The sequence below is a fragment of the Squalius cephalus genome (genome assembly GCF_949319135.1).
Source record: "Squalius cephalus genome assembly, chromosome: 18".
NCBI classification, from domain to species: Eukaryota; Metazoa; Chordata; class Actinopteri; order Cypriniformes; family Leuciscidae; genus Squalius; species Squalius cephalus.
In genome coordinates this window covers 35,788,905-35,811,973 of record NC_137139.1, presented here as the reverse complement: position 1 = coordinate 35,811,973, position 23,069 = coordinate 35,788,905, and the positions used below count along the sequence as shown (strand labels likewise).

The following is a 23,069-nucleotide window of genomic DNA, read 5'->3' as shown; positions in this document are numbered from 1 at the left end:
AAACTGCAGGATGAGAAGATAAACTGCTGGATTTTAGGCGAGATGAAAAGAGACAGAAAGCACCTGAGGTCATAGTCATCAACTTTTAATCATTTAGCAGACGTTTTTATCCTAAGTGACTTACAAATGAGGAGAATAAAAGAAGCAATCAAACCAACAATAGGACAACAATATGTAAGTGCTGTGACCAGTCCCAGTTAGTCTGTACACATAGCTAGGTGTTTTAAAAAAACATTTTTATAGATATATAGAATAGTAAGTGTGAGTATTACTGTGTCAAGTGTTGATGCGTCTTCAGCAGTTTCTTTAATTTGGCTAAAGACTCAACCGTTCTGGTTGAGTTCAGCAAGTTTATGAGGAGAGGAGTGACGTGCATCTCTTCGGCTCGATAAACACACTCTTGCTTCAGCATCTGGATCAGTTGCAGAGGTTGACAGATGCTGGAAGGAGAAAGAAGTACAATAGTCCAGTCTGGAGATAACAAGAGCTTGGACAAGGAGTTGTGTAGCTCCGATAGGAAGGGCCTGATCCTCCTAATGTTGTATAAGGCAAATCTGAAGGACCGGGCAGTTCTAGCAATGTGGTCTGAGAAGTTCAACTGATCGTCAATCACAACTCCAAGGTTCCTGGCTGTCCTGGAGGGAGTTATGGATGATGAACCTACAGCTGAATGGAGAAGTTGTGATGAAGTGTTGAGTTGGTCGAGAACACAAGCAGTTCTATCTGATCATCGGGTTGGAATGAGAGGCTGTGTGTCATCAGTGTAGCAGTGATGGGAAAAGCCATGTTTCATGTTTCTGAATGACAGATCTAGTGATGACATGTAGATGTAGAAGAGAAGCGGTCCCAGCACTGAGCCCTGAGGCACTCCAGTAGCTAGATGATAACAGTGATGGGAAAAACCATGTTTCTGAATGACAGATCCTAGTGATGACATGTAGATGGAGAAGAGAAGCGATCCCAGCACTGAGCCCTGAGGCACTCCAGTAGCTAGATGATAACAGTGATGGGAAAAACCATGTTTCTGAATGACAGATCCTAGTGATGACATGTAGATGGAGAAGAGAAGCGATCCCAGCACTGAGCCCTGAGGCACTCCAGTAGCTAGATGATAGCAGTGATGGGAAAAACCATGTTTCTGAATGACAGATCCTAGTGATGACATGTAGATGGAGAAGAGAAGCGGTCCCAGCACTGAGCCCTGAGGCACTCCAGTAGCTAGATGATAGCAGTGATGGGAAAAACCATGTTTCTGAATGACAGATCCTAGTGATGACATGTAGATGGAGAAGAGAAGCGGTCCCAGCACTGAGCCCTGAGGCACTCCAGTAGCTAGATGATAACAGTGATGGGAAAAACCATGTTTCTGAATGACAGATCTAGTGATGACATGTAGATGTAGAAGAGAAGCGGTCCCAGCACTGAGCCCTGAGGCACTCCAGTAGCTGGATGATAGCAGTGATGGGAAAAAACATGTTTCTGAATGACAGATCTAGTGATGACATGTAGATGTAGAAGAGAAGCGGTCCCAGCACTGAGCCCTGAGGCACTCCAGTAGCTGGATGATAGCAGTGATGGGAAAAAACATGTTTCTGAATGACAGATCTAGTGATGACATGTAGATGTAGAAGAGAAGCGGTCCCAGCACTGAGCCCTGAGGCACTCCAGTAGCTGGATGATAGCAGTGATGGGAAAAAACATGTTTCTGAATGACAGATCTAGTGATGACATGTAGATGTAGAAGAGAAGCGGTCCCAGCACTGAGCCCTGAGGCACTCCAGTAGCTGGATGATAGCAGTGATGGGAAAAAACATGTTTCTGAATGACAGATCTAGTGATGACATGTAGATGTAGAAGAGAAGCGGTCCCAGCACTGAGCCCTGAGGCATTCCAGTAGCTAGATGATAACAGTGATGGGAAAAACCATGTTTCTGAATGATAGATCTAGTGATGACATGTAGATATAGAAGAGAAGCGGCCCCAGCACTGAGCCCTGAGGCACTCCAGTAGCTAGATGATAACAGTGATGGGAAAAGCCATGTTTCTGAATGACAGATCTAGTGATGACGTAGATGTAGAAGAGAAGTGGTCCCAGCACTGAGCCCTGAGGCACTCCAGTAGCTAGATGATAACAGTGATGGGAAAAACCATGTTTCTGAATGACAGATCTAGTGATGACATGTAGATATAGAAGAGAAGCGGCCCCAGCACTGAGCCCTGAGGCACTCCAGTAGCTAGATGATAGCAGTGATGGGAAAAACCATGTTTCTGAATGACAGATCTAGTGATGACATGTAGATGGAGAAGAGAAGCGGCCCCAGCACTGAGCCCTGAGACACTCCAGTAGCTAGATGATAACAGTGATGGGAAAAACCATGTTTCTGAATGACAGATGTAGTGATGACGTAGATGTAGAAGAGAAGCGGTCCCAGCACTGAGCCCTGAGGCACTCCAGTAGCTAGATGATAACAGTGATGGGATAAACCATGTTTCTGAATGACAGATCTAGTGATGACATGTAGATGTAGAAGAGAAGCGGCCCCAGCACTGAGCCCTGAGGCACTCCAGTAGATATATGTTGGGTCTTAGACACCTCACCCCTCCACGACACCCTGATGGACCTACTGAGAGGTAATAGTTAGGGTTAGGTTAGTGGAGTGGAGTTCCTGAGATGCCCTTCATCATGAGGGTTGACAGGAGGATCTGATCCAGCAGGATGAGAACTGAGGATTTGGAAGCTGCTCTTGAGTCTCAGAGCTTCAATAACCGAGAGCAGGGCCATCTCAGTTGAGTGATGTTTTTGAAACCAGAGTGGTGGTTGTCCAAGAGGTTGTTCTGTGTAAGAAACGTAGAGACTTGGTTGAACATGACTCGCTCAAGCACAGTCATGTTATTAATGTTAATAATTATTACTATTAACATTAATAACATTATAGTTTTTATATATATAAATATAAAAGCTATAATGTTATTAATGTTAATAGCAATAATTATAATGTTAATAGTAATAAGCAATGTTACCTCCTTATTCCTGCAACTCCTGCTAACAAACCCTGATGTGATGTTTGTGACACTTGAACACTTGAAATGTGCTTGAGCGAGTCATGTATTATATAATATATTATTTTTTTGTTTTTTATTTTTTAAGTCTACATAGCTTTTATTCATTTTATTTCAGCTTTAGTTATTTTAGTACACCATGTTAAAATAAAAATGAAAAATTTTGCTTTGACAACTAGCTGAAATAATATATTTAAGTTCATTTAAGCAACTTGCGCTTAAATAAAGCAATCCAAAAATAATGCTAAAATGTTAATAAATTAATTGATTTTTATGTTTTATCAACATTTACTTTAGTTTTTAATCATTTATTTAAATATTTTAACATTTATTTAATGATTTAATTTGAGTAATTTGGCCATCCATGATTTTTTATTAGTTGTTGTTGTTTTATATAAATATGTCTGTTTAGTTTTTATACATTTTTATTCCAGTTTTAGTTTTAGTTTCGTACATCAAGTTAAACTAAATGTAAATGATAAATGTTGAAAATATATATTTTATTGTATTTCATGTTTATTTTATTTCAGGTAACGAACATCATGGTTTTAGTTTTAGCTAACGATAATAACCCTGTTAAATTCACTGTTACATTCCTCTTCAACTCTTTTCCTTCATTGGTAATGTGTGATTCCAGGTGTGATTGCTGCCATGTGTTCGGCTCATGCACGTCTGATTCTTGAGTTAAAAAAGCCAATCCTCTTACATGTCATGTTCAGGAGGCAGTCTCTAACAGTCGAGGACTCCTCTGGTTGTTCCGGCTTTAAAACACACATGTCCGAGGCTGGCCGAAGCCCCAGAGTCTCGTAAAGCGGCGGACAGAGATGTCAGACATGTTTCTCTGCTGTCGGGATGTCAGGCGGGAAGATTTAAAGCGGGATGTTGCAGATTCATCCTGCCTTCGCTGTCATTCCTGTATCTGTCGGCCGTCCCTTCCTCAGATGATGATCCGTGTTTTCGTCTTGGTGGCGGAGAGGGTGTGATGTGTCTTTCAGAGCCATGATTTCAGTTTTGTGCAATGAAATGTTGAAGTTGAGTCGGACACGCTGAAACGGGAAGTACATGAAATAGAGACAAAATATAGGTTGCAAAAGGGGTTTTTCTCAGCGATGCCATAGAAGAACCGTTTTTGCTTCCCTAAAGAACCTTTCATTTTTTTCTTAGTGTGTGAAGAACATTTTTTTTACTTATTTTCCTCTAAATGGAATGAATAGATTCCACTGATGCCAGTTAAGAAGCTTTATTTTTAAGAGTGTAGAACAAGAGAGGCGTGCTTCTGTTCTTGATCCGTTATTTCATGCCAGCTTTACATAAATATAAACTAAAACCATACACTAACCATTCAAATGTTTCGGGTCACTTTTTGAAGAGAAGTTAATACTTTTATTCATCAAGGACTCATTAAATTGACCCGAAGTGACAGTAAAGACATTTATAATGTTACAATAGATTCTGTTTCAAATTAATGCTGTTCTTTTGAACTTTCTATTCATCAAAGAATCCTGAAAAATAACATGTATGACTGTTTCCAACATTGATAATAATCATAAATGTTTCTTGATCATCAGATCATCATATTAGAGTGATTTGTGAAGGATCATGTGACACTGAAGACTGGAGTAATGATGCTGAACATTCAGCTTTGATCACAGGAATAAATTACACTTACTATATATTCACATAGAAAACAGCTGTATTAAATTGGAATAATATTTCACTGTTTTTACTGTATTTTTGATCACATCACAAAAATGCAGTCTTCGTGAGTATAAGACTTTCAAAAACTTAAAGCCAAAAACTTTTGACCGGTAGAACATGAGTGGCTGTTATTAGTGAACGACGAGTAAAATGATGTATTAGAGAGACATTAGCATCATTTCAAATCATTACATAATTTCAATTAGCATTATACCATGGTATTACCATAGTACATGTGCAAAAAACATGGTAACGCCTTTATTTAGTGTGAGGGAGACTTGAAGGAGATCTGCACATCTGGAGCTGAAAGAGGTCTTAATGGACACACAGATCCACAGATCACACACATGCCATGAAAAAGCTTTTCTGTCCACCGCACGTGAGAAAGAAATGACAGAAGAAAGAGAAGGAGGTGAAAAATTACTTATTGTCTCTACTTAGGGAATATGAGATGCAAAACTTCTGAACTCAGAGAGAAATGTGCTGCTAATATGTCAGATTCACAGACAATAGTTAGTGCAAGCGGATTCTGGGAACTTTAGACACGCAAGGTAATAAAAAATGAAACGCTTGCATTCAAAAGTTCAGGGTCTGAGAAGTCTCACCAAGGCTGAATTGATTTGATCAAAAATACAGTAAAAAAAGTTAAATATATTTATTTACACTGTAAAACATCTGTTTTCTATGTGAATATACAGTAAAGTGTAATTTATTCCTGTGATCAAAGCTGAATGTTCAGCATCATTACTCCAGTCTTCAGTGTCACATGATCCTTCACAAATCACTCTAATATGTGACCCTGGATCACGTCTCCAGTCTCGAGGCGCACGGGTTTATCTGTGGCAATAGCCAACAATACATTATATGGGTCAAAATTATCATTTTTCTTTTATGCCAAAAATCATGAGGATATTAAGATCATGTTCCATGAGGATATTTTGTAAATATATAAAACATGTATTTTTGCTGCACAATCGCCAACATAAATGAACAACTTTAAAGGAGATTTTCTCAATGTTTCGATATTTTTGCATCCTCAGAATCCAGATTTACAATAGTTGTATCTCGGCCAAATATTGTCATATCCTAGCAAACCATACATCAATGGACAGATTATTTATTCAGCTCTCAGATGATGTATAAATCTCAATTTAAAAAAATTGACCCATGTGACTGGTTTTGTGGTCCAGGGTCACATGATTTGATGCTCAAGAAACATTTATGATTATTATCAATGTAACTGGGATACATTTTATTTTTCAGGATTCTTTGATTAATAGAAAGTTCAAAAGAATTAATTTGAAATAGAATCTTTTGTTACATTATAAATGTCTTTACTGTCACTTTTGATCGTTTGATGCGTCAGTGATGATAAAAGTATGAATCTGTGCAGTGTTCCTGTAGGCTCCAGGTGAAGTGGAGGCTGGTTCCAGACATGCGTGCGGTTTATAGTTTATTGTCTGACGGCAGAAAGCCTTTAATGAGAAACAGCCTCACAAACACTGTTAGAACAGCTGAGCACACACCACAGGCGCCGGATCTGGACATGGTTTCAAATATACAAATATGACCAGAAAATATTTTAGAACAATATATTGTTAAAGGTATACTATGTCATTTTTTTTTTTTTTTTTAAATTAACCAAATTTAAATAATAAATCAATACATCATCAATGCTTCCTCCAAAACATTACTTTTCCCTGCTATAGAATATATAAATACTTTCCCAAAAAATCTATTATTATTATTTTTAAAATTTTCAAAATCATTACATTATTTACATTTTTTATTATTATTTAATTTTTTTATTTGAAGTTTTTTTGGGGGGGGGTCATATGCACATGATAGTTACAGTGCCTTTCGTAGCTTGTGCTTGTAAAAGAAAAAAGTTCCTCCTGCAAGATATCGTACATTAAAACTTACCCTTGACCTTCTGTCCTGATCCTGAGTGATAATAAACACATTTACCTCAGCGGGACCCTGGGTAATTCTCTTCTCTCCGGGGGAAACTGCACAAACCTGCACGTGAGAGTTAAATCACAGGATAATGTGGATTTAGGACTTTGAGTTCATTGTCAGTTTGGAAGTTTTCATAGTTCCTAGAACTATTGGCGGAAGCTCCCGGATTTGGGCGCGTTCGCACCGCAGGAACTAGGAACGATTTTAGCTCTAGGAACTCCTTTTGGAGGAACTGATTTACTCCTCCTTCAGAGTCGTCTAAACCAGCGCTATAGGAACTACAGTGTCGTTAGTGTTCGCTGATTGGCCGAACACGCGAAACACCAGCACCTGCCATTTTTAAAGGGGTGGTTGATTATGATTTGACTTTTCTAACTTTAGTTAGTGTGTAATGTTGCTGTTTGATCATAAACAACATCTGCAAAGTTACAGCACTCAAAGTTCACAGCAAAGGGAGATATTTGCTTTTACAGAAATCACTTTTTAAGGACTACAACAAACGGCTGGTAGAGACTACACCATATTCCTCCCGGGTTAGTGACATCACCAACCCTAGAATTTACATAAACCCCGCCCCCTGAACACGATTTATAGATTATCAAGACAGAATATGCTAATCAATGACTAGAAGATAACTACACATCAGCTTCATAAACTCATCAACTAACCATTCAGAAATGTTGTCTACATGTTGTCACTTCTTGAGTCTCTCCATCATTGTCTGACTCCGGTTTGAACATAAAAGGCTAAAAGTTTTTGAACTTTTCAGTGCATGTGTGTGTGAGTGCAAGCTGTTGAAGCTCCGCCCCCTGTGCCGGGAGCAGCAGCTCATTTGCATTTAAAGGGACAGACACAAAAAAGTGCGTTTTTGCTCACCCTCAAAAATTTACAATTTTAACATGCGATATACAAATATCTGTGGGGTATTTTGAGGTAAAACTTCACACACACACTCTGGGGACATCAGAGACTGACAAATGGCATTATATCACCCCTTTAAAAAAGCTGTGTAAACGCACAGATTATAGTCTATATATTTACTCCAGAAACTAACTCTATGAACATGGAAAACAGTGATAGATGGAGCTCTCAATCTTTACACTGAGGAGAAAACCCAACATACTGTAACTTTGAGGAGACCAAGCGAAACATGATTATGTATTTCTGTTTAGCAACACTGGACATCAACCACACGCCATATGCTAATAACTTTTCATATATTTACTTTCTATGTATAACGGTTCTATATAATAACATATTAGACAGGACTGTTAGACAGATCGTAAACGAATGAACACGGAGAATACGAGCACTGGCGTTCTCAGCGCCGTCAAAATAAAAGTCCCAACAACAACTTATGTCACTTCAGAGTTCCTACTGCCTGAATGCAACCAGGAAAACGTTCCTATGGGAACCGTTAGTTCTCGGGGAAACACCCTGGTGGCTCGTTCCTAGAACTACCCACTGCGAAAGACCTTATAAAGACCGGTGAGAGTGTCCTGACAAATCTGTCATTCGGTGAATCTGTAAGGAATCATTCACTAAACTACAGTAAAGATGAACTGCTGTTGTATTGATGGAGTCTGTTCCTCTGTTCCCGCAGGGTAATCCCGGGATTGAGGGACCCCGTGGGATTCCTGGCATTGTGGGACCTCAGGTAACGGCCCGTCAGTTACGCCTCGAGCTGTGTGATCTCTAACCTCATTGGCTGGACACTGAAGATCTTGTTCTCTCATTGGCAGGGCCTGAGCGGAGGGGCGGGGCCTCCTGGAATGAAAGGTGATAAGGTGATTTAAATATTTATATTATTGCAGCGAATATGTGAACGTATAAGGTTCATTTCTTTGTAATTATATGCATGATCTTTGGGATCAAAAAATAATTTTCTTCTTTAGTATTTTTGCCTTGTTTTCTAAACATTGGTGCTCTTCTCCTGTCGGTCAAAAAGGTTTTTTTTTTTTTTTTTTTTTGTCAATTAGATGAATGTACTATATTTTAGTTTTTAAAATGTTTTTTATTTAATATTGTGTATTTTTAGGGGATTTTATGATACAAAATTATATTTACGCTGTATTTATAATCCATTTATTCACTTTTTGAGCATAGACCTGAAAATTTAATTTCCAACTTAAACTGTGGTAAATCTTCAACCCTTTAGAGGAGCAGACTGAAGTTTGATCTCTTTTCAAAGACGACACTTGGCAGATCATTGTTTAAAATAGTTTAAAAAATTGAACTTTATGAATTTTATGTGTATTGTTAAGAAAAATGCACAAAAATACTATTTAAAATTTTTATTTGAAATATTTATTTTTAAAATGACATTTTACTCTAAAACTGCAAGAAAATCAAAGCCATAAATCTAAACAAGTCGTGCTCCAAATTTGAGGTTGATATCTCAAAAAATGATCTTTCAGTGAGAGTGTGTTCGGCTGCAGTACCAAACGCTTCCACTAGAGGAAACTCGTCTCATTCATTTCCAATGTGCGAAAACACAAGTGTGACTGTTTCTTTCAGGACCATTTAACCTGTTCGAATCATGTCCATGATTTTTTTTTTTTTCACATTGTTCGCAAGTTTCGTATCATTCCGATGAAAAAAAATAAAAAAACGTAACTTTTTTCGGTCAAAAATAACCAAAGAGCACCAGAGGGTTAAATCAAGATACATGTACTGGAGAAGCAAAATGACAAGATATTAAGTCTTGTTTACTGAACAATTAATTAAAATGAAGTGACTCAATTATCCTTTTAAGAGGTCTTATATTTGAGAATGAAAAACAGGCTTAATGTGATTACTGGCGATGATTTATTTGTGAGCGCTGCGCGTTCAAAGTCAAAATGCAGCGCAGTTCGCATTCGATGTATTTATTTCAAATGATTGCTAATTATCTATTGTTGATGAATTATGACAATGTTTACTTTATGGTGTTAGTATTGTAATGTGCTTTAGATGGTTGTAAGAGTCTATATTTTAGCTCACTCATATGAGCAGCTGGAAGCAGTAAAAACATTTCAAAATAATAGTCCCGGTGTAATTTGGGTTTGTTTATAATTAAAACGCCTACATTTTGCAGAACATATTTTTTTTTCCTGGTTATTATTAGTATTTTCCTTACAAAATAAACTTCATTTGACATTTAATTCAATGTTTACAGTATACATAATTTCACAATTATTAAATAAATACAATTCAACGCACAAATAGTAAAAAACAGTGCAGTTCTTGTTTTCAAATAAATAAATGTATAATTTTAAAACATTAACTGAAATAAAATTAAATAAATTTTTTATCTAATTAATTTCATGATGTGCCGATTAATTAAAGTCATTATTGTGTTAAATGAGAAAAACTTCAAATAGATATTACAAAAAATATATAGATATAATATATAATATTTTCTCAGTGATAGTAAAATAACACTAGTTGGAATCTAGACAAAGAAGAAGCTCAAATATGATGTAGATTTTCATTTATGTCACATTTATTCTAATGTGAAAAAATCTGTGCAAACTCTTGTTCTGTTCCCTGTGTGTTTAATGTCGGCGCTGTATTTGAGTGTTTTCTATAATCTGTGATGCTGTATGATCTAGAGTGAACCTGGATTGAGGGGTGAACCAGGAGAAAGAGGTTATCAGGGAGACAAGGTGAGTGTCAAGAGAGGCAGACTTTTACATGGTCATGAAATTGATGGTCACTGATGGTCTTACTGGAGACATCTGAAGACTAACAAAAGTACAAACTCAAAAACTTGGTTCACGACATAAATTAATTTCATGGCTTAAATTTAAGCATTTGAATTGCATTTAATATTACCATCCATTTGGATTACAAAGTTTTAGCATAAACTAATAAATTTGTCAGTCATAGCCTACATAAATGAAACCGGTAATATTTCTGCACTCACAAAATCATGCCATAGTTTATTAATAACTATTTGCATCCATTTGATTCTATTTAAATAATCATATTTTCTCATTCACTTTGAATCAGATTAAATCTGTTAATTAATTAAATTAATTTAGTTTAAAAGTGAACACGTTTACAATTTGGAACAAGCGATATTCAATCTGCTTAAATGTATGAGATTGAAACAAATTGGATTTATTGATGATAAATATATGAAGTTATTGTGTATTTAAAACACTTTCAGTTTATTAGTGCTATTACAGAAATATGACCCGTTTCATTTATGTATATATGCATCACTTTAAGTTTATTCGTTTTTCATGTTAAAACTGTGTGATACAAATGGATGGAAATTTGATATGCAATTAAAAAATCTTATAGTTTTTGAGTTTGATTTAAAAAAAAAAAAAAAAAATTATCAAGTAATCATTACCTTCAGGTGAAGTAATGAGACTTCACTGGTCTTAAAGTGTGTGAATCTTTTCTATGTTCATGGATTTGATGTTTGATGCAGACAGCGAGGAGACTTTGTGTTTTATTTGTGTTTCTCTTCCAGGGAACGGCTGGGAATCCCGGCCCATCAGGACCACGCGGAAAACCAGGACCGATTGTAAGACCACCTGTGTTCTTAATCTGTGTTAAATACTAATGAAGCTCTGTGATGTTCTGTTGAGTGAACTACACTGCAGAAAATGATGGTCTTCCTCTTGTTTTCCAGCACAAATATCCAAACATTCTTAAAACAAGATACTTCTTTTAGAAGCAAAATGACTTCAGATATCAAGTCTTGTTTGGTCAATGGCAGGAAAGCGTTGCATCATAAATGACGGGAATTTTGGTCAATGGCAGGAAAGCGTTGCGTCATAAATGACGGGAATTTTGGTCAATGGTGGGAAAGCGTTGCGTCATTAATGACGGAAATTTTGGTCAATGGTGGGAAAGCGTTGCGTCATAAATGACGGGAATTTTGGTCAATGGTGGGAAAGCGTTGCGTCATAAATGACGGGAATTTTGGTCAATGGCAGGAAAGCGTTGCGTCATAAATGACGGGAATTTTGGTCAATGGTGGGAAAGCGTTGCGTCATTAATGACGGAAATTTTGGTCAATGGTGGGAAAGCGTTGCGTCATAAATGACGGGAATTTTGGTCAATGGTGGGAAAGCGTTGCGTCATAAATGACGGGAATTTTGGTCAATGGCAGGAAAGCGTTGCGTCATAAATGACGGGAATTTTGGTCAATGGTGGGAAAGCGTTGCGTCATTAATGACGGAAATTTTGGTCAATGGTGGGAAAGCGTTGCGTCATTAATGACGGGAATTTTGGTCAATGGCGGGAAAGCATTGCGTCATTAATGACGGGAATTTTGGTCAATGGTGGGAAAGCGTTGTGTCATAAATGACGGGAATTTTGGTCAATGGTGGGAAAGCGTTGCGTCATAAATGACGGGAATTTTGGTCAATGGTGGGAAAGCGTTGCGTCATTAATGACGGAAATTTTGGTCAATGGTGGGAAAGCGTTGCGTCATAAATGACGGGAATTTTGGTCAATGGCGGGAAAGCGCTGCGTCATAAATGACAGGAATTTTGGTCAATGGTGGGAAAGCGTTGTGTCATTAATGACGGGAATTTTGGTCAATGGCGGGAAAGCGTTGTGTCATTAATGACGGGAATTTTGGTCAATGGCGGGAAAGCATTGCGTCATAAATGACGGGAATTTTGGTCAATGGTGGGAAAGCGTTGCGTCATAAATGACGGGAATTTTGGTCAATGGTGGGAAAGCGTTGCGTCATTAATGACGGGAATTTTGGTCAATGGCGGGAAAGCATTGCGTCATAAATGACGGGAAATTTGGTCAATGGTGGGAAAGCGTTGCGTCATAAATGGCAGAAATTTTGGTCAATGGTGGGAAAACGTTGCGTCATAAATGACGGGAAATTTGGTCAATGGCGGGAAAGCGTTGCGTCATAAATTACGGGAATTTTGGTCAATGGTGGGAAAGCGTTGCGTCATTAATGACGGAAATTTTGGTCAATGGTGGGAAAGCGTTGCGTCATTAATGACGGAAATTTTGGTCAATGGCGGGAAAGCGTTGCGTCATAAATGACGGGAATTTTGGTCAATGGTGGGAAAGCGTTGTGTCATTAATGACGGGAATTTTGGTCAATGGCGGGAAAGCGTTGTGTCATTAATGACGGGAATTTTGGTCAATGGCGGGAAAGCATTGCGTCATAAATGACGGGAATTTTGGTCAATGGTGGGAAAGCGTTGCGTCATAAATGACGGGAATTTTGGTCAATGGTGGGAAAGCGTTGCGTCATAAATGACGGGAATTTTGGTCAATGGTGGGAAAGCGTTGCGTCATAAATGACGGGAATTTTGGTCAATGGTGGGAAAGCGTTGCGTCATAAATGACGGGAATTTTGGTCAATGGTGGGAAAGCGTTGTGTCATAAATGACGGGAATTTTGGTCAATGGTGGGAAAGCGTTGCGTCATAAATGACGGGAATTTTGGTCAATGGTGGGAAAGCGTTGCGTCATAAATGGCGGAAATTTTGGTCAATGGTGGGAAAACGTTGCGTCATAAATGACGGGAAATTTGGTCAATGGCGGGAAAGCGTTGCGTCATAAATTACGGGAATTTTGGTCAATGGTGGGAAAGCGTTGCGTCATTAATGACGGGAATTTTGGTCAATGGCGGGAAAGCGTTGCGTCATAAATGACGGGAAATTTGGTCAATGGTGGGAAAGCGTTGCGTCATAAATGGCGGAAATTTTGGTCAATGGTGGGAAAACGTTGCGTCATAAATGACGGGAAATTTGGTCAATGGCGGGAAAGCGTTGCGTCATAAATTACGGGAATTTTGGTCAATGGCGGGAAAGCGTTGCGTCATAAATTACGGGAATTTTGGTCAATGGTGGGAAAGCGTTGCGTCATTAATGACGGGAATTTTGGTCAATGGCGGGAAAGCATTGCGTCATTAATGACGGGAATTTTGGTCAATGGCGGGAAAGCGTTGCGTCATAAATTACGGGAATTTTGGTCAATGGTGGGAAAGCGTTGCGTCATTAATGACGGGAATTTTGGTCAATGGTGGGAAAGCATTGCGTCATTAATGACGGGAATTTTGGTCAATGGCGGGAAAGCGTTGCGTCATAAATGGCAGAAATTTTGGTCAATGGTGGGAAAACGTTGCGTCATAAATGACGGGAAATTTGGTCAATGGCGGGAAAGCGTTGCGTCATAAATTACGGGAATTTTGGTCAATGGTGGGAAAGCGTTGCGTCATTAATGACGGAAATTTTGGTCAATGGTGGGAAAGCGTTGCGTCATTAATGACGGAAATTTTGGTCAATGGCGGGAAAGCGTTGCGTCATAAATGACGGGAATTTTGGTCAATGGTGGGAAAGCGTTGTGTCATTAATGACGGGAATTTTGGTCAATGGCGGGAAAGCGTTGTGTCATTAATGACGGGAATTTTGGTCAATGGCGGGAAAGCATTGCGTCATAAATTACGGGAATTTTGGTCAATGGTGGGAAAGCGTTGCGTCATTAATGACGGAAATTTTGGTCAATGGTGGGAAAGCGTTGCGTCATTAATGACGGAAATTTTGGTCAATGGCGGGAAAGCGTTGCGTCATAAATGACGGGAATTTTGGTCAATGGTGGGAAAGCGTTGTGTCATTAATGACGGGAATTTTGGTCAATGGCGGGAAAGCGTTGTGTCATTAATGGCAGAAATTTTGGTCAATGGTGGGAAAACGTTGCGTCATAAATGACGGGAAATTTGGTCAATGGCGGGAAAGCGTTGCGTCATAAATTACGGGAATTTTGGTCAATGGTGGGAAAGCGTTGCGTCATTAATGACGGAAATTTTGGTCAATGGTGGGAAAGCGTTGCGTCATTAATGACGGAAATTTTGGTCAATGGCGGGAAAGCGTTGCGTCATAAATGACGGGAATTTTGGTCAATGGTGGGAAAGCGTTGTGTCATTAATGACGGGAATTTTGGTCAATGGCGGGAAAGCGTTGTGTCATTAATGACGGGAATTTTGGTCAATGGCGGGAAAGCATTGCGTCATAAATTACGGGAATTTTGGTCAATGGTGGGAAAGCGTTGCGTCATTAATGACGGAAATTTTGGTCAATGGTGGGAAAGCGTTGCGTCATTAATGACGGAAATTTTGGTCAATGGCGGGAAAGCGTTGCGTCATAAATGACGGGAATTTTGGTCAATGGTGGGAAAGCGTTGTGTCATTAATGACGGGAATTTTGGTCAATGGCGGGAAAGCGTTGTGTCATTAATGACGGGAATTTTGGTCAATGGCGGGAAAGCATTGCGTCATAAATGACGGGAATTTTGGTCAATGGTGGGAAAGCGTTGCGTCATAAATGACGGGAATTTTGGTCAATGGTGGGAAAGCGTTGCGTCATAAATGACGGGAATTTTGGTCAATGGTGGGAAAGCGTTGCGTCATAAATGACGGGAATTTTGGTCAATGGTGGGAAAGCGTTGCGTCATAAATGACGGGAATTTTGGTCAATGGTGGGAAAGCGTTGTGTCATAAATGACGGGAATTTTGGTCAATGGTGGGAAAGCGTTGCGTCATAAATGACGGGAATTTTGGTCAATGGTGGGAAAGCGTTGCGTCATAAATGGCGGAAATTTTGGTCAATGGTGGGAAAACGTTGCGTCATAAATGACGGGAAATTTGGTCAATGGCGGGAAAGCGTTGCGTCATAAATTACGGGAATTTTGGTCAATGGTGGGAAAGCGTTGCGTCATTAATGACGGGAATTTTGGTCAATGGCGGGAAAGCGTTGCGTCATAAATGACGGGAAATTTGGTCAATGGTGGGAAAGCGTTGCGTCATAAATGGCGGAAATTTTGGTCAATGGTGGGAAAACGTTGCGTCATAAATGACGGGAAATTTGGTCAATGGCGGGAAAGCGTTGCGTCATAAATTACGGGAATTTTGGTCAATGGCGGGAAAGCGTTGCGTCATAAATTACGGGAATTTTGGTCAATGGTGGGAAAGCGTTGCGTCATTAATGACGGGAATTTTGGTCAATGGCGGGAAAGCATTGCGTCATTAATGACGGGAATTTTGGTCAATGGCGGGAAAGCGTTGCGTCATAAATTACGGGAATTTTGGTCAATGGTGGGAAAGCGTTGCGTCATTAATGACGGGAATTTTGGTCAATGGTGGGAAAGCATTGCGTCATTAATGACGGGAATTTTGGTCAATGGCGGGAAAGCGTTGCGTCATAAATGGCAGAAATTTTGGTCAATGGTGGGAAAACGTTGCGTCATAAATGACGGGAAATTTGGTCAATGGCGGGAAAGCGTTGCGTCATAAATTACGGGAATTTTGGTCAATGGTGGGAAAGCGTTGCGTCATTAATGACGGAAATTTTGGTCAATGGTGGGAAAGCGTTGCGTCATTAATGACGGAAATTTTGGTCAATGGCGGGAAAGCGTTGCGTCATAAATGACGGGAATTTTGGTCAATGGTGGGAAAGCGTTGTGTCATTAATGACGGGAATTTTGGTCAATGGCGGGAAAGCGTTGTGTCATTAATGACGGGAATTTTGGTCAATGGCGGGAAAGCATTGCGTCATAAATGACGGGAATTTTGGTCAATGGTGGGAAAGCGTTGCGTCATAAATGGCGGAAATTTTGGTCAATGGTGGGAAAGCGTTGCGTCATAAATGACGGGAATTTTGGTCAATGGTGGGAAAGCGTTGCGTCATAAATGACGGGAATTTTGGTCAATGGTGGGAAAGCGTTGCGTCATAAATGACGGGAATTTTGGTCAATGGTGGGAAAGCGTTGTGTCATAAATGACGGGAATTTTGGTCAATGGTGGGAAAGCGTTGCGTCATAAATGACGGGAATTTTGGTCAATGGTGGGAAAGCGTTGCGTCATAAATGGCGGAAATTTTGGTCAATGGTGGGAAAACGTTGCGTCATAAATGACGGGAAATTTGGTCAATGGCGGGAAAGCGTTGCGTCATAAATTACGGGAATTTTGGTCAATGGTGGGAAAGCGTTGCGTCATTAATGACGGGAATTTTGGTCAATGGCGGGAAAGCGTTGCGTCATAAATGACGGGAAATTTGGTCAATGGTGGGAAAGCGTTGCGTCATAAATGGCGGAAATTTTGGTCAATGGTGGGAAAACGTTGCGTCATAAATGACGGGAAATTTGGTCAATGGCGGGAAAGCGTTGCGTCATAAATTACGGGAATTTTGGTCAATGGCGGGAAAGCGTTGCGTCATAAATTACGGGAATTTTGGTCAATGGTGGGAAAGCGTTGCGTCATTAATGACGGGAATTTTGGTCAATGGCGGGAAAGCATTGCGTCATTAATGACGGGAATTTTGGTCAATGGCGGGAAAGCGTTGCGTCATAAATTACGGGAATTTTGGTCAATGGTGGGAAAGCGTTGCGTCATTAATGACGGGAATTTTGGTCAATGGTGGGAAAGCATTGCGTCATTAATGACGGGAATTTTGGTCAATGGCGGGAAAGCATTGCGTCATAAATGACGGGAAATTTGGTCAATGGCGGGAAAGCGTTGCGTCATAAATGACGGGAATTTTGGTCAATGGTGGGAAAGCGTTGCGTCATTAATGACGGGAATTTTGGTCAGTGGCGGGAAAGCATTGCGTCATAAATGACGGGAAATTTGGTCAATGGCGGGAAAGCGTTGCGTCATAAATGGCGGAAATTTTGGTCAATGGTGGTAAAACGTTGCGTCATAAATGACGGGAAATTTGGTCAATGGCGGGAAAGCGTTGCGTCATAAATGGCGGAAATTTTGGTCAATGGTGGCGTTGCATTAAAGCGTTGCGTCAGAAACTACGGGAAATTCCGCATAAACTGGCTTAATTTTGATGATTTTTTCCATTAACCAAGAGTTAATATCTTCAATCATTTCACTTCTCCAATAAATGTATCTTGATTTAAGAATGTTAAGATATTTGTGCTGGAAAACAAGACAGAAACTGTCATCAAAGAACATGATGTTTGCACATTTTGTGTGGTGTCTGATGTGATGTTTATAGTTGATGTTCTCTCTCTGAAAGGGGAAAACGGGTGAGGCGGGCCCTCGAGGGCCTCCGGGGCCACCAGGACCCGAGGTGAGAACCGGCACTCAGTCGGAAACCTGTCGGAAGTGACTGTAATTGTTGAGCTGTTGAATTGTTTCAATTCATGCTGTGATGAAACTTTCAGATGCTTCTGCCAGATAGAAATGAAAATTAAGCAATTCTGTGCTGATTTTGAAGGAAACTTGCATAATTGTGTGGATTGTCATCAGAGTAGCCAAAATACTTAATAGTGTACTTCACTGGCGTTGGTTCCAGAAGTATGTTTCCTATTCTATTCTCCCATCGTGATTTAAAGTCTTTAAACCAAACCAACCAGCTGTGAAGTTACAACATTACAAACTTTGATTTGAAGCAACAACAAAAATTACAAAAAATACTAGACTGACCTTAACAGCTTTAGTGAGGGAAAGAACTACAATCCCATGAAGCATTGCGAACGACATAATTGACTGAAAAATGATAGAGAAATATTAAACTATTCATTTAAAGATGTTGATTATCTCTAGAAAGAATATATTTTTAGTTTACTGCAAAATATGAATATGCAAATACAAATATTTAGGTATTTTGCCAGAATAGCAAAACTGGATTACATGCTTTATGGGAGGGGGCGGAGCTAAAGTGCTCTTTTGGGTGTACTCTCTGATTGGTGGAATGTTTTGCACAGCACTATGGGTAATGTAGTTTTCACTACGAATTCAGATGTTAAACATGATTATATAAAAAATGGAAAAAATGGAAATAATGCTAATGGATGGCTTCAACTAAACCATAAACAACCTCTGAGCTCACAGTAGGGATATCTTTTCCCTATGAAGAAAACGAATGGGATTGTAACAATACCTCTAGAAAGCTAGCCGTGAGCATTCCCATTCATCTCAATGGCCTTTGCGAGTGTTTTAGAGGTCAGTAACTGAGGTGGTTTGGTTGTGTGTAATAATCTAATTGTGTTTGAAGGGATTTGGTGCATGTGGACATCAGATGGCTTTCTTCGTAGTTTAATACAACAGAACATTAACTAAATTCGAGCTGTTTATAGTCTTCAATAAATAGCCTGAATTTGGCAGGCATGTCTCCGTCCTTGTTATTTGTGTTATTTTTGTGTTTGGTGAAGATGATTGATCTCTTGTTAATCCCAAACATGATTGTGGCTCTTTATTAGAGTAAACACAGACGCATCTGTGTGGCAAACGGATGAAACTCGACCAGCGCAAGAGTTTAGCGTCGCGCATGCTAGTTTGATAGCGGCTAAGTGGCTAGTAAGTTGCCCTCTTGTGGCACTTCTGTGTTATTTTTATGAATACATTTTTAATATATTAAAAAAATTCTAAAAAGGAAATTACTTTTGTTAACGCACGTTCCTGGAATAATTGTGTACAGCAACATTTTTAGAGATATTAAAACTTTTTAAACTTTTTAAATCATTAATTAATTATAAAATATTATTTATACTCAAATGATATCAAAAATGTATAGTAATAAAAAATAATAATTATTATTATTATACATTTTATATATTTAATATCTTGCATATTATATAATATCATTATATAATTATATAATAATATCTTGCATATCTGCATATTTTGTGCAAAATATTAGACTAATAATTAGTGATTATGATTACGCAAATGTTTATTTAATTTAAAAAATGTATTTAAAATGTTATTATTTATTTTAAAATATAATAATCATTTAATTAAATCATGATTTAATTATTAAGTAGTATTTCTTATCAAAATATTAACAATAGTGTATAATTTTTTAATGATACAACTAATAATAATGTTATTAATATTTAATTATATTAAATAGAAGTATATAATAATATGTTAATTTATTATTTGTAATAATTTGAATTAACAATAATTTATTATTATTATACATTTTATATATTTTTGTCTCATTATGACATAAAATGGATTGTAAACTGTCAAATAAATCCTGAACTTGGCTTTGGATGTGTTTTGGATCTGACTCTGTTACCGTGACGACCTCTCGCTGTCATTAAGAGCATTTCTGTTTAATAACATGATGGCATGTCCAGTAAACCATTTAAAGAACTCTTTCTCATAAGTATAGAAAATACTAGTTATGAATGTAAACTAGGCCCTGACCCTAATTTATAGCAAGTGGGTGTGGTCTAATGACAGGTGGGCGGAGCTTAAATGACAGCCGTTTATCACCTTATAAGGTGAACATACAGTGAAGCTCATTATGCATTTTTATGTATTTATGCCCATGTTTTTAGGGTTTCCCAGGAGACATTGGTGCACCAGGACCGAACGGCCCCCCGGGACCAATGGTAGAGAAAACTTTTGTGCAAATCTTGGATGTTTGTTGTACCAAAACATAGATATATGCTTGCCTAGATTCCTATACACATCATATTTGTTCCAAAAGGCAGGTATTAATTTTGTTGTTCTAAGATAGCTTCATTTTAAGTGTAGTTTCGCTCGTGATGCTGCTTAAACAGCGAGTTCATGCGTTACTCTTATCCAGTGTGTGAGTCTCTGAATTAGAGAATGTGCTTTACCCAGGGTTCATCAGTGTGTGTGTGTGTGTGTGTGTTTAGGGTATTCAAGGATCTCGGGGCCCCCAGGGACCACCAGGTCCAAAAGGAACAGAGGTAAAGTGTTCATCCATCCATCCATCCATCATCCATCTCTCTTCGTTCTGTCTGTTAGTACAGTAGTATGGGTGTACAGTGTGTGTGAGATCAGTTCAGTTCTCCTCCTCGAGCTTGTGGTGTGATGCGTACGGTGATGGAAGGAATGTAGTCTTGTCTACAGGCGATGTTCTGTGGCATCTGTGGGATCTGATCGCTGAATGTTTACTAAAACGCTTCCTCGTGTGTTTCTGCAGGGAGACGAAGGCCCTCCGGGTCCACCTGGAAAGCCGGGTCCCAATGTAAGTGTCTTTCTTTCTTCCCTGATTAATCTCAGATGAACATGGAGGAGATCTGATGTAACGGCTTGTTGTGCGTGTGTAGAGGAAGGTTCATTTACAGTCGTGTGTGTGTGTGTGTGTGTGTGTGTGTGTGTGTGTGTGTGTGTGTGTGTTGATCCTCTACAGGGCCGAATCGGTCGGAAAGGTTTCATCGGTGAACCCGGACCTGAAGGCCTGAAGGTAAGTGTCTCCTCAGCAGCAGAAATGATCCCACCTGTCAATCATCAACCATCATCATCATACTAGAGCAATATGGGGGGGGAAACAACAGCCATTTTTATGTACAGTATTTCCAAAATTGTTGACGTTACTCTCTGCTTGACTAGAATATTGATAATTTGTCCAAATGTGAGATTCATCACAAAGGATAAATTCATATCACTGTTTGGTTTACAGTCATGGATTGTTGTTGATGCAAGATTGTCAGTTTGTTGATCTGGTTTTGATGGTTTTTTTTTTTTCATGTTTCATGTTTGTTTGTTTTTTGTTCCCAGGGAGAAATTGGAGACCCAGGGAATGCTGGGAAAAATGGCCCCCCTGTAAGTACAAATAATATTCATCCATCCATCTCTATCTATCTATCTATCTATCTATCTATCTATCTATCTATCTATCTATCTATCTATCTATCTACACACACAGCAAAATCCCCAGAGTAAAAATAACTCAGAGTACTTATGGTCCCTCTCTAAAGAGTGTTAAAGTAACACTGAATCAGAGTGAAAGTAAATGAGATAATGAAGTGATTAAACGATGATTGAGCATTAGTGATGAACACCTGCTGTTAACAAGCAGAATCACTAAAGAAAAGAGAAACACAAGAAAAATATTTAGACACACACAGACATCAAGAATCAGCATATGAATCTCAACAATGGTGACATGCTTCATGCCGCAATGCATGCTGGGAGCCACCATAGTATAAAACTCATGGCTCCCAGCATGCATTGCGGCATGAATTATGTGTGATTGTTGAGATTTATATGTAAATTTTTGATGTCTGTGTCTGTCAAAAATAACAATTAACACAATGTGCTTAAAAATCTAAATTCAGAATGTCTGATCTGTTGCAAGTAAGTATTGTTGGTGAATATAATCTATTAATAACAGATGAGCACTTTTGGTCAGGGATAAGATTAGTAAATTATTCTGCTTTATGATGCTGAAAACTATATCACCTGATCATCTTTGTTTTTGGCAAATTATGTGTTTTGGTAAACACTGTTACAAAGACCACAAACTCACAAAAAAATGAACAAAAAAACAACAACTGCCCAACTAAAGGACACACTGATCATCATAATGGTGACCAAACATTTTCAATAAAATATCACCATCTAAACCTCTGTTAATTCTCAAAAAGAAATTCTGTAGACGAATGACAGAAATAAAGTAGATCTGGTTAGTAATAGTGAAGCTGGTAATGCTGTTAGTGGAGCTGTTTAATCCTCCTCTGCTGAGATCTTCACAGATTCAGTGTCTTCTTTTCTCTTCAGTTGATTTCATCTAAGACTGGCTGTAGTTCTTGTGTTTCTCTTTTCTTCAGTGATTCTGCTTGTTAACAGCAGGTGTTCATCACTAACGCTCAATCATCGTTTCATTAATCACTTAATTATCTCATTAACTTTCACTCTGATTTAGAGTTACTTTAACACTATTTAGTGTTATCTATCTATCTATCTATCTATCTATCTATCTATCTATCTATCTATCTATCTATCTATCTATCTGTCTATCTATCTATCTATCTATCTATCACAGTATCTATCTATCTATCACAGTATCTATCTATCTATCACAGTATCTATCTATCTATCTATCTATCTATCTATCTATCTATCTATCTATCTATCTATCTATCTATCTATCTGTCTATCTATCTATCTATCTATCTATCTATCACAGTATCTATCTATCTATCACAGTATCTATCTATCTATCACAGTATCTATCTATCTATCTATCTATCTATCTATCTATCTATCTATCTATCTATCTATCTACTCTCTCTATCTATCTATCTATCTATCACAGTATCTATCTATCTATCTATCTATCTATCTATCTATCTATCTATCTATCTATCTATCTATCTATCTATCACAGTATCTATCTATCTATATCTATCTATCTATCTATCTATCTATCTATCTATCTATCTATCTATCTATCTATCTATCTATCACAGTATCTATCTATCTATCTATCTATCTATCTATCTATCTATCTATCTATCTATCTATCTATCTATCTATCTATCTATCTATCACAGTATCTATCTATCTATCACAGTATCTATCTATCTATCTATCTATCTATCTATCTATCTATCTATCTACTCTCTCTATCTATCTATCTATCACAGTATCTATCTATCTATCTA

The 23,069-nt window shown here is 38.4% G+C and overlaps 1 protein-coding gene across 1 annotated transcript in view; it reads left to right on the top strand.

Moving 5' to 3' along the window:
- Nucleotides 1-23,069, top strand: part of col24a1 (collagen type XXIV alpha 1 chain) — a 128,064-nt gene that overhangs the window by 53,924 nt on the left and 51,071 nt on the right. Inside the window, exons 15-24 of the mRNA XM_079848247.1 lie at nt 8,321-8,374; nt 8,460-8,504; nt 10,311-10,364; nt 11,183-11,236; nt 17,714-17,767; nt 19,989-20,042; nt 20,313-20,366; nt 20,603-20,647; nt 20,813-20,866; nt 21,181-21,225. Coding sequence (XP_079704373.1) covers nt 8,321-8,374; nt 8,460-8,504; nt 10,311-10,364; nt 11,183-11,236; nt 17,714-17,767; nt 19,989-20,042; nt 20,313-20,366; nt 20,603-20,647; nt 20,813-20,866; nt 21,181-21,225 — 513 coding nt within the window. The remainder of the gene's footprint in view (nt 1-8,320; nt 8,375-8,459; nt 8,505-10,310; nt 10,365-11,182; nt 11,237-17,713; nt 17,768-19,988; nt 20,043-20,312; nt 20,367-20,602; nt 20,648-20,812; nt 20,867-21,180; nt 21,226-23,069) is intronic.